At 34.0% G+C, this 11,275-nt stretch overlaps 1 protein-coding gene and 1 long non-coding RNA gene across 3 annotated transcripts; both read right to left on the bottom strand.

The window, feature by feature from the left end:
* Positions 1-8,188: 8,188 nt before the first annotated feature.
* On the bottom strand, positions 8,189-9,244 carry LOC107895939 (uncharacterized). Its single transcript, XM_041076224.1, has 5 exons — positions 9,224-9,244; positions 8,959-9,069; positions 8,765-8,871; positions 8,363-8,624; positions 8,189-8,203 (listed from the first exon to the last, which is right to left on the bottom strand). Exons 1-5 carry the CDS (start codon positions 9,242-9,244, stop codon positions 8,189-8,191), a joined length of 516 nt encoding a protein of 171 aa, XP_040932158.1.
* Positions 9,245-9,772: 528 nt separating this feature from the next.
* LOC121206227 (uncharacterized) lies at positions 9,773-10,543 on the bottom strand. Of its 2 annotated transcripts, XR_005901279.1 has the most exons (4): positions 10,440-10,475; positions 10,301-10,393; positions 10,119-10,185; positions 9,773-9,849 (listed from the first exon to the last, which is right to left on the bottom strand). It is a non-coding gene; the product is annotated as an uncharacterized lncRNA (long non-coding RNA). The 2 variants fall into 2 exon arrangements; XR_005901278.1 differs by having other exon boundaries at positions 10,301-10,543.
* Positions 10,544-11,275: the final 732 nt, after the last annotated feature.

The following is an 11,275-nucleotide window of genomic DNA, read 5'->3' as shown; positions in this document are numbered from 1 at the left end:
GCCTAAAGGGATCTCAACATTCTGAAGATGATAGAGATGTAGACTACTCTCTGATTTGTTAAGGATGGTAGAGTAAGATGAAAACAGATCCTCTCTTACAAAAAGGCAGTAGACAGTAGGCCTAGGACAAGAGAAAGAGGCAAACATCGGAGTCTGTATTACCACAAACGCAAAGCGAGACGTCATTGAGTTACTTTCGAGAATTTAAAGATTTTTTGCACGATCATATCAAGATACGCCTGGCTACTAAGACAGGAGGATGTTGCAGGGTTTTGAATGACATATGCTAATGGTTTTACGATGGCCAGGCTAATCATGAGATTTGGGTTCTGCTGGTCTACCATAGAAAGGGATTGCATCAGTATGTCATAAATGTCAAATTTATGGAGACAAAATTCATATGCCCCTTCATTCTTTCGACTTTCTCTATGTGGGGCATGGAGATTATTGGGCCAATCTCGTCGAAGGCTTCTAGCAGGCATCAATTACTTCGCCAAGAGGGTGAAAGTCACTTCATATGTCAATCATCAAATCCTAAAAAAAAAGGATCACGGAAAGATGACTAAGACTTGTAAATATCGGCATAAGAAGTCATCATGTACCCTCTATGCTCATTGAACGTCAGCCAGGACCTTAGCTGGGGAAACACATTGCTCGTTGGTTTATGAGATAGAATCAGTTTTGAAGATGAGATTCCTTTCCTCCGAGTCTCGTCAGAGCTGAAGTTAGATAAGGTAAAATGGATCCAATCCTGATAAGATCAATTGAATTTGAAGAAAGAGGGTCCAAAGCTATCTATCGAGGTCTAATGCGCCGGAAATGATTGATGCAAACTTACTATAAAGAGGTTTATCCTAGAGAATTCCACGAGAGGAACTTGATAGTGAAGAATATCCTTCCTATACAAAAGGACTTCAGAGAAAAGTGGATGCCGAACTGAAAAAGACCTTATGTAGTAAAGAAGGCCTGTTCTGGAGGGGCATTGATATTAACCGAAATGGATGGCAAAGATTTACCCAAGTCAGTGAATTCAAATACAGTCAAGGAGTGTATTCTACCTAAAAAGGGAGAAGCCAAGGTGAAAACTAGCAAAGAGAGTCATAAAAAAACACAAAAAAAACAAAACAAAAAACAAAAAATTCTAAAAAAAAGCGAAAAAAAAGAGAAGCCAGGGTGAAACCCTTCAAATGGAGCCTTGAGACTAAAAAGGTTTCGAGTTGAAAACCCGAAAAGGGCAGCTCAAATTTGGATCAAAGTGGGGCATACATTAGTGTTGCTATGCCTGAATTAACAATGAAGAAGTATGCTACGTTTTGGGGCATCTACAAAGTACTCCGGATCCCCTAAACACATATTGAGCTCAGAAAGGTCCTCAAAAAGTTGGTATAGAGAAGCTCAGGCTGCGATATCTGGGGCATCTAGCTTCCATTTTGCCCATTTTGAATTTGTTATCTAGATATGTCCAAATAAATTTTATTCTTATTGCATTGCTATCTTTGATTAAATCATTCATTTTGAGTTGATTTCTTTCTTATTACATTTGCAATATTTGATTAATTTATCCATTTTGAGTTATGCTCCTAATCAATTTCCTTCTTGTTCATTGTTTTGATCTTTTTCAAGCATTTTGCATTGAAATAACGATTAATGGACTAATAACACTTTCACAAAAGAAGTTTTACATATTACTCTGGAAGTTTCTAAATAATACAAGAACCTGAAACAGGACTATTGTTTAGAACTTACCAAGCCTAAGGGTTGGAAATATTATCTCTTTGGACTCTTTATTGGTTGAACCAAAAGACAAGACATTTCGTCAATGATACAACCTCGACAAATGACGAGCAATGTCAACCTAAATGTAAAAGGGGGTCATTCTCGAGAAAAAAAAATGATACTCTGCATTCATATACATCTGGTCATTACACCCAGGGAATAGTGTAACAGATCGAACTGATTGAAGATGATACAAATCCTATGCCTTTGAGTTGCAGCGAAATAAATGGAAGAAACCAAATGTTATTCCTCTGAAATTGCAGTAGGAGACACAAACTTTATGTCCCAAAAGGTACAGTGAAAGGGACTCTGAAATTACAGCGGGGCAAGCTTGCTGAGCAAAATGTGATTGTTTCTTTGACTTTTCTGTCAAGAATACCAGCCGAACAAGATGCTCGCATAATACGTCAGCGATAATGTCATAATGAACAATGAACGATGATACCTTAAGCCTTTTTTAAAAAAGGCTCATGACATTTCTACAATAACACATCTAGTTAGGAGCATTTGAATCATTTCATAACATCCTAATTATTTGACATAAAGCATCACATTTAGTTAAGAGCATTTGATTCATTTCAATCAAAGCATCCTAATTATTTGGCATAAGCATGGATACATGAAACTGGTTTTACAGATCATGTTCCTCAGAGGACAGTGCAGTAGAATCGGTGAATTCACAAGTTTTAACCCCTTAAGCAGTGGGGCAACAAGCTGAAGATATCCAAGATGATTTGGCATCTCTGAATCAGGCGGAGAGCAGATCGAAGACATAGCTGATTTAGCTTTCACGTGTTTACGTTGAAGCAAATCTAAGATGATTTGGCATCTCTGTATTGTTAGAGAACAAATCGAAGTCTAGCATCTCCACTTTGACGGAATGCAGACACATAGTAGATCCAACCTTCAGATGTTTATACTGAAGTAGATCCAAGATGGTTTGGCATCCTTGTGCTTACAAGGAGCAAATCGAAGACATAGCTGATTTGGCTTTCACGTGCTTACATTAAAGCAAATCTAAGATGATTTGGCATCTCTGTATTGTCAGAGAACAAATTGAAGTCTGGCATCTCCACTTCGATGGAGGGTAGACACATAGCAGATCCAACTTTCAAATGTTTATACTGAAGCAGATCCAAGATGGTTTGTCATCCTTGTACTTACAAGGAGCAAATCGAAGACATAGCTGATTTGGCTTTCACGTGTTTACGTTGAAGCAAATCCAAGATAATTTGGCGTCTCTGTAGCGGTGGAGAGCAGATCAAAGATTGCAGATTTGATATCCCTGTGTTTATAGGGAACAGATCGAAGATAGTAGATCTGACATTCCTGTGCTTACAGTGAAGCAGATCGAAGATTTCAGCATGGCATCCCTGTGCTTATAGGGAACAAGTTGAAAACAGCAGGTTTGGCATCCCTGTGCTTATAGGGAACAGATCGAAGATAGCAGATCTGACATTCCTATGCTTACAGTGAAGTAGATCAAAGATTTCAGCATGGCATCCCTGTGCTTATAGGGAACAAGTTGAAAACAGTAGATTTGGCATCCCCGTGCTTATAGGGAACAGATCGAAGATAGCAGATCTGACATTCCTGTGCTTACAGTGAAGTAGATCGAAAATTTCAGCATGGCATCCCTGTGCTTATAGGGAACAAGTTGAAAATAGCAGATTTGGCATCCCTGTGCTTATAGGGAATAGATCGAAGATAGCAGATCTGACATTCCTATGCTTATAGTGAAGTAGATCGAAGATTTCAGCATGGCATCCCTGTGCTTATAGGGAACAAGTTGAAAACAGCAGATTTGGCATCCCCGTGCTTATAGGGAACAGATCGAATATAGCAGATCTGACATTCCTGTGCTTACAGTGAAGTAGATCGAAAATTTCAGCATGGCATCCCTGTGCTTATAGGGAACAAGTTGAAAACAGCAGATTTGGCATCCCTGTGTTTATAGGGAACAGATCGAAGATAGCAGATCTGACATTCCTATGCTTACAGTGAAGTAGATCGAAGATTTCAGCATGGCATCCCTGTGCTTATAGGGAACAAGTTAAAAACAGCAGATTTGGCATCCCTGTGCTTATAGGGAACAGATCGAAGATAGCAGATCTGACATTCCTGTGCTTACGGTGAAGCAGATCGAAGATTTCAGCATGGCATCCCTGTACTTAAAGGGAACAAGTTGAAGATAGCAGATTTGGCATCCCTGTGCTTATAGGGAACAGATCGAAGATAGCAGATCTGACATTACTGTGCTTACAGTTAAGTATATCGAAGATTTCAGCATGGCATCCCTGTGCTTATAGGGAACAAGTTGAAAACAGCAGATTTGGCATCCCTGTGCTTATAGGGAACAGATCGAAGATAGCAGATCTGACATTCCTGTGCTTACAGTGAAGCAGATCGAAGATTTCAGCATGGCATCCCTGTGCTTATAGGGAACAAGTTGAAAATAGCAAATTTGGCATCCACGTGCTTATAGGGAACAGATCGAAGATAGCAGATCTGACATTCCTGTGCTTACGGTGAAGTAGATCGAAGATTTCAACATGGAATCCCTGTACTTATAGGGAACAAGTTGAAGATAGCAGATTTGGCATCCCTGTGTTTATAGGGAACAAGTTGAAGATAGCAGATTTGGCATCCCTGTGTTTATGGGGAACAGATCGAAGAAGCAGATCAAGAACTCAAGACTCGACGAGCCCGGGCAAAATTGGTCCTTTTATAGTCTTTGCTCTATTCTTGTTACACAACAACAAGCAAAGAGGAGCAGCTGTATGGCCCAAATTTTGCACGGGCCCAATAAAACCATACCCAAATTAAACCTAGCCCAAAACCCAACAACCTCCAAAGTCCAAACCTAGATGCACCTACCCAAACTTAAACCCAATACCCCCAAAAAAATAAAAGAAATAAAATCCAAATATCTTTACTCCACTAAACCACTCCAAACACTCCAACCACTCCACTAAACCACTCCAACCACTCTAATCACTCCACTAAACCACTATACTAAACCACTCCACTAAACCACCCCAACCACTCCACTTGCCTACAAAAAAATTATTTGTAAAATTTGGCTATAAAAGCCATTCAAGACTATGTTAGAAAGGGGGTTTTGTTTTTTGGAAAGGTTAGTTTTTGGAGATTAATCAAAGATCAAAGCAAAATAGGTTTCTTTTGTCTATTCTCATCTTAAGTTCTTTGTTTGTTTATTGTTTTCCTTTTAATTTTATTTTGTTTTTTTTATACGAAAGTAAAAATAAAAGTAAGAAGCTTACCCATATTTTCATTACCGAAAAAGGTTTTTTTGAGGTCCGGCCGCCGTGTACGGTGGCGCCGACGGCGGCCTGTGGGGGTCCGTGACCGAAGCAAAGCCAGACCAATGGCCGGATTTAGAAAAGAGGGAGAAAGAGAGTTGAGAGCTTTGTTTTATTTTTTTTATTTTATTATTTTTACTATTATTTATATTATTATTATTATTTCTCATGTATATATTATTATTTATATTATTATTATATTATATATGCCCTCTCCATATTTATTTATATTATTACTATCATTATTGTTACTTCTATTATTTTTTATTTCTGACTACTATTATTATATATATGTATATATATGTATTATTGTTTGTATTATTATTATTATTATCACCCCTATTGCTATTACTTTACTTTTGTATTCTAATATATTATTAATATTACTCATATTTTCATTATTTTTGCTATTACTATTATTATTATATATTAGTCTATATTTTTATGTATATATATATTTATATATAATATTGTTTTTTATTACTTTAATTTAATATTTTTATTATATTTGCTTTTTGTATTTCTATATTTATTATTATATAGTAGTGTGTATTTCTATTATATACATATATATTTTTATATATAGTATTATTATTTACTTTACTTTAATATTATTATTATCATTATATACAACCCAATAATAATTATTTCATAAAAGTAATATTCCGTATTTGGTAATTCGAGACAATCGTGCCCTAACTTACTGGTTTCGATTTTTCTCTTTTAACCTAAATAACGGAATACTCTTTTAAATCGCGACATGAGTTTTGAAAAATGCTTCTTCTCGGAGATACGAGGTGTTGTGCCCTAACTTACAGGGTATGGCATTTTGTTACCTCGAAATAAGATTTTTGTAAGTAAAGGCAATATTCGGTGTTCGGGAATTCGAGGAAACGTGCCCTAACTTACTGGGTTTTGATTTTCCTCGTTCACCTTAACTAACTGAATAACCTTTTGAAATACACGAATTTTTATATAAAAGGCAAGCTCGCTCTCGAAAATTCAAGATGTCGTGTCCTAACTTACTGGATTTGACATTTTATATTGTGAGACGAGAAGGTCTTTAACATTTGAGCATTTTCTTTACAAAGAGGGATCGTATTTTAAATTCTTTCAAGTTTTCAAATTTTCGACACTAAGACACTAATGGCACGTTTGGTTCGCTGTATTGGATTAGAGGTGTATTGGATTAGAGGTGTAATGGAATAGAGGTGTAATAGCAAATCAACTGTTTGGTTGAATGTAATGGAATAGAGGCGTAATAGTAAAACTGTGTTTGGTTGAATGTAATAGAGGTGTAATAGCATAATGGAGAAAACTAAAATGACCAGAATACCCTTAGCATAAATTTGTTTTGGTAAATGATTATTGTTATTGTTATTTAAATTTTAATAAGATTATTTATTATCAAAAATAAATAATTTAATCATATTTAAACATAATTATTATTAAATATATTAAATATATTATAATTAAAATATATAATTTAATAAAATTCTTAATAATTAATATTCTTATATGAATTTACTCAAATCATAATATATGATACTATAAAAGATAATTTGAAATGATTAATATTAAATATATTTTAATTAAAATATATGATTTAATAAAATTTGAAATAATTATAACTAATAAATTATCTTATATGAATTTGTATAATTTAAAATAATTATTATTACATATAATTTAATAAGATATAATTTCATAAAATTATTGATAATAAATTTTCTTATATGAATTTATATAATTTAAAATAATTTATATAATAAATCTATTGTATAACTTTCTCAAAGAGGTTCTTTCATCGTCGGGCATGGGTGTTTAAACCAGATACTTTAAGAAAAATGAATACTCTGACAGGGGTATAAAAAAGGGATACTTCAAGCAAAATGAAGAGTCGGAGAAACATAGCTCTGTATATTCTCTCAGTTGCTATATTTTTTGGTTTTCTTACCTTATTCTCTGAATTTTCTTCCTCAATGAGGTTCTTTTTTATTTTTTGATTTTAGCTTTGCCCCTATAGCATGAACCTTGTGATGAATTAAAAAATTAAAGAAATATATAAAAATGGGTAAAATTACAATGAATCATTACTCCAAAGTTATAAACTAGTTATTCTAATATGATATTAGTTTACATGTCATAATATCCAAACATAATATTCATATATTAATAAAAAGATTAATTTACTTTTTAATTTAATATATAAAGAGTAATTTACTCATTTTTCTAGTGGAAAGGGCAAAATACAATGCAACTCCTAATATAATGGCTTCTATAGTACTTTTACCGTTTTATTTGTTTTTTAAGTATTCTGAAGGAATTGGATTGCTTTTAGCATAGAACAGAGACCTATTACTGTGCAACTTATCAAATGGAGAATTGGAAGGTTGTTTTTTGGTAACTTTGATGTGCAACATTTGGATTATAATTTCTTTTGCAGAAATGATCATATGAACGAATTTCTTCTTCTATTTTTTGTTCATTATAACTTGAGAGAGATTTCCCACAGACAGGATGGCTATTAGAATAAAGCCTCATGGTGAATTCTATATTATATATTGGGATGCCTGCATATAGATCAGCCAAGTGCTAAGAAAAGCCAAGTAAACCACAAGGAGAGTTAAACTATACTTCATTTTCTGTCAAATTAAGACCATCTCAAATATGCACAAGGACTTTGACAAATGTTGGTGAGGCAAATTCATCTTTTGCACAAGGTAACTTAATGACATTTACTCGAGCAAAATCAGAATATAAAATTGGTGAATTCACTCAAGGGTATGTCAAGTACATACCTATATCTAACGCTCATCAATTACATCCAGTTATAGATGTGGAGTATCTTTGCTTTTCTAAACTCAAAATCAATACTTGACATTGGTTTGCTTAAAAAATGTAAATAGTAATAATGTCTATCAAAATATCAACAACAACAATAATTAGAAAGGTTTGAGAGAAAAATCCATGAAAAAGAATTAATATGGTCATTCATGTGCCAAAGAAGTCCTAAAAAGTGCATTTATATGAAATAGAAACATTGGAAAATCAGCCTGTTTACTGCTGGAATTAAGGTAAATGATCAGCTACACAAAGCCAGCCTAGAAAAGTAAATCAACAATATAAAGACAAAAGATGAATTTTTCAATGAAAATATCCATGAGATTGCACATTTCTCATCCTGAAAGTTATTAAGACTATTATGACAGCTCAAGATACAATCTATTAAATATATGCATAAAACAAAGTCAAATCAGTACCTCTAGGAAATCTAAAGTAGCCGAGGCAGAATTGAACCCTGTTCTTGGATCTTGACTAGAAATTCTTTCATTGCCTGTTTCTGACAACCGGCTTCTGAGTTGCTTTATAATGTTGTCCTTAAGTTCTTTGTTTGAATCCTTGGTTTTACTTGAGAATTTCTCCAGACAGTTGAATTCAAATACTAAAGCAAGAGCCTCACATGCTGCTGCACATAATGCTTCATCGTTACTGTCTAATATGTTGGAGAAGTATGTAATTGCCCTGCATCCAAATTTGCAGATCTATCAATGACATTTCAAATTTGTTTGTAGATGGAAAACAAAAAGAAAGACGATAACTATCTAGAGGTTGTAATTGTTAAAAATTTACAATAAATGAGACTTTTTAATTAAAAGGCTCACCCTTGCCAATTTTTGTGACTTAGCCTCCACCCATCAATGGTAAAAAGAAGAAAGGACCAAGCGGATATCATGACAGTTAAAATGGCTAGTGAATCTTTCCTTTCAATCTGATGAGACATAGAAGGAAACCTATCCTTTTAGGCTCCAATTTAAATTACAGAATATATAGATAAAATATCAGTTACAATTCATACACTAGAGTCAGTTCCAGGATTAATTAAGTCCCAAAGTAACTTCATTACTGATTCAGTCTCATCCGAGTTGCTTGCACCGAAAAATGTAACAACAGTCAAGCAACCAAGAATCTGCGCAATACAAGAAAAACCATACATCCAATGCATATGCATAACTCTGCTATATGCATATATATATATATATTCAATGCATAACTGTTTGACTTCATTCATTCAAACAACTAGCATTGGTTTTCAACATATTTTCACAAAATTTCCTTCTTACCACATTATCATATAATTTCATGGCAAACATTAACAAATCTCCCTCTAGATATACATATAATAAACATAATTATCACTTATCACATTAATCAAAAACATAGGATTCGGATGCTAGCCGCAGTATAGAAGCAATATTTGAAAACGAAATTTCATTATTTTTCCTACTGAAAACATGAAACACCATCAAGATACATCTAAAAACACAAATTACAATTACAGGTTCATATTGCTTACAAGCTTCTGATTTGATGTTTTCAGGAAAAAGCAAAGATAGCAATGACAGCTTTATGATGTTGGAAATCTATGAGAACTTGAAAAAAGATAATGAAACTTACTATTTCTCCTCTTGTCCATTATCTTATTTGACTAAAGAGATCAAGTAAAACCCCAAACTTCTACAATTACTGCAAAGTAAATGTTAACTACTGCATAAACTCTAAACTTTTAATTATGCACTTCTGGAGAAGTTCAAGTTCTGAAGCCAATGGTTCGAAAATACTCAGCTAACATACTTTCATCAGTTCCCTCAGGTAAATTACAAGCATAGATGGAACCATTTGTAGGGTATCCTCTTCCTGAATTGCTTGCCATAGTTTCTTCACCTCATCAAAATCCTTCTCGAAAGTTCTAAACAAAATTAAATGCTTCGCTAAATTTATAATTAGAAATAAATGTAAAAAAATGCTTAATTGATACTGCATAGTGGCATTAACAGAAAATATTATAAAATTTATTAATATTACAACGAAATAAACACAGATAGAAAAAGAAAAGATTGGAGCTAAATCAAAATTTTAAACTAAATAAATTAAAAACACTAAAATTTAGGATAATCGGAAACATAGATAAAGATCTGAAGCGTAGAAATTAAAGGAAAGGAGACAAGCTATTCTCACTGGTAGTAGAGGCGCAGGCGGCGGTGCTGGAAGTTCAAATATGTGAAAGTGATGACATTTTTCGTTCCTGATAAAATGAAAAGCAAAAACGTAGGAGAAGATGGAGCTGAGGGCAGAAATCGGTTTTAAGTTTTCAAACGTAAGAAGGAAAAATCAATGAAGAAAAGAAGTAAACAGATTACCTCTGCAATCAATGGAAGGGAAAAGTCGGAGAGGATGAAGCTTGATGAGGGCAGAAAAAGATTACCTCCCTTCCCGCTACTGTTTCTCAGTCGCTGCAAGAAGCGGAAGAATGGTGAAGCCCTTTGGCTGCCAGCATACCTTTGGCTGGAAGAAGATGAAGGCGAATCGATTTGGCTGGAAGAATATGTGAAAACGTGAAGGCGAATCGATTTGGCTTGATTTGAGGATATGAAATCGATGGGAAATTTTTGGGAGAAGAAGGCAGGCTATTTTGGTCTCAAAATTAAAAAAGAAAACGGTGAATAGCTATTACAAACTAAAAGCCCAGAATACCTATTACAGCTGTTGAGGGAATAGGCAAGGAATAGCAAAACTTCCGAATCAGTAAACGGTGAACCAAACGGCGTATTGGGTGGGGCCACCGAATCGGGGTGTAATGGCTAATCCATTACACCCAACCAAACATGGTGTAATTAATCAACTAGGTACCAATTTTGGGCGTATCGAGGGTGCTAATCCTTCCTTGTGCGTAACCGACTCCCGAACTCATTTGCTGATTTTCGTAGACCAAAAATTATCGTTTTAGTAAATCTTAACTTTTATTAAAATGATTAATTTAAGGTGATCCGATCACACCTCATCAAAAAAGATTGGTGGCGACTCCTCTATTCGTTTTCATTTCCAAAAATCTAAGTCAATTCCTGTTTTTTTTCAAAAAAAATGGTTACGACAGTTAATAATTAAATGACATGAATTTTGGTAACAAGAGATATAACTTATTACTATAAATGTGACAACTCTTGGTTAATAACTAAGTGGCACAACTTTTGGTATTCAAGAGACCTAACTTATCACTATGAATAGTGACAACTCTTAACCAAAAGTTACACTTTATAACATATTTCATTTCTAGTTAAAACAACTTATAGTCCAACATTTATAACATAGACTAAAACATGTGTAATCATTTATAA

Source organism: Gossypium hirsutum, chromosome A09, assembly GCF_007990345.1.
Source record: "Gossypium hirsutum isolate 1008001.06 chromosome A09, Gossypium_hirsutum_v2.1, whole genome shotgun sequence".
Classification (NCBI taxonomy): domain Eukaryota; kingdom Viridiplantae; phylum Streptophyta; class Magnoliopsida; order Malvales; family Malvaceae; genus Gossypium; species Gossypium hirsutum.
Note: the sequence above shows the minus strand (reverse complement) of the source record. Positions and strands in the feature narration are given on the sequence as shown.

What these genes read in the sequence shown, in the direction of transcription:
- LOC107895939 (XM_041076224.1), bottom strand. Translation starts at nt 9,244, where the DNA reads ATGAAATTATATGATAATGTG. An exon ending in TGAAATTATATGATAATGTG is followed by an intron (nt 9,070 to 9,223) that starts GTAAGAAGGAAA and finishes TGTATTGCGCAG; the next exon opens with ATTCTTGGTTGCTTGACTGT. An exon ending in ATCCTGGAACTGACTCTAGT is followed by an intron (nt 8,872 to 8,958) that starts GTATGAATTGTA and finishes ATGTCTCATCAG; the next exon opens with ATTGAAAGGAAAGATTCACT.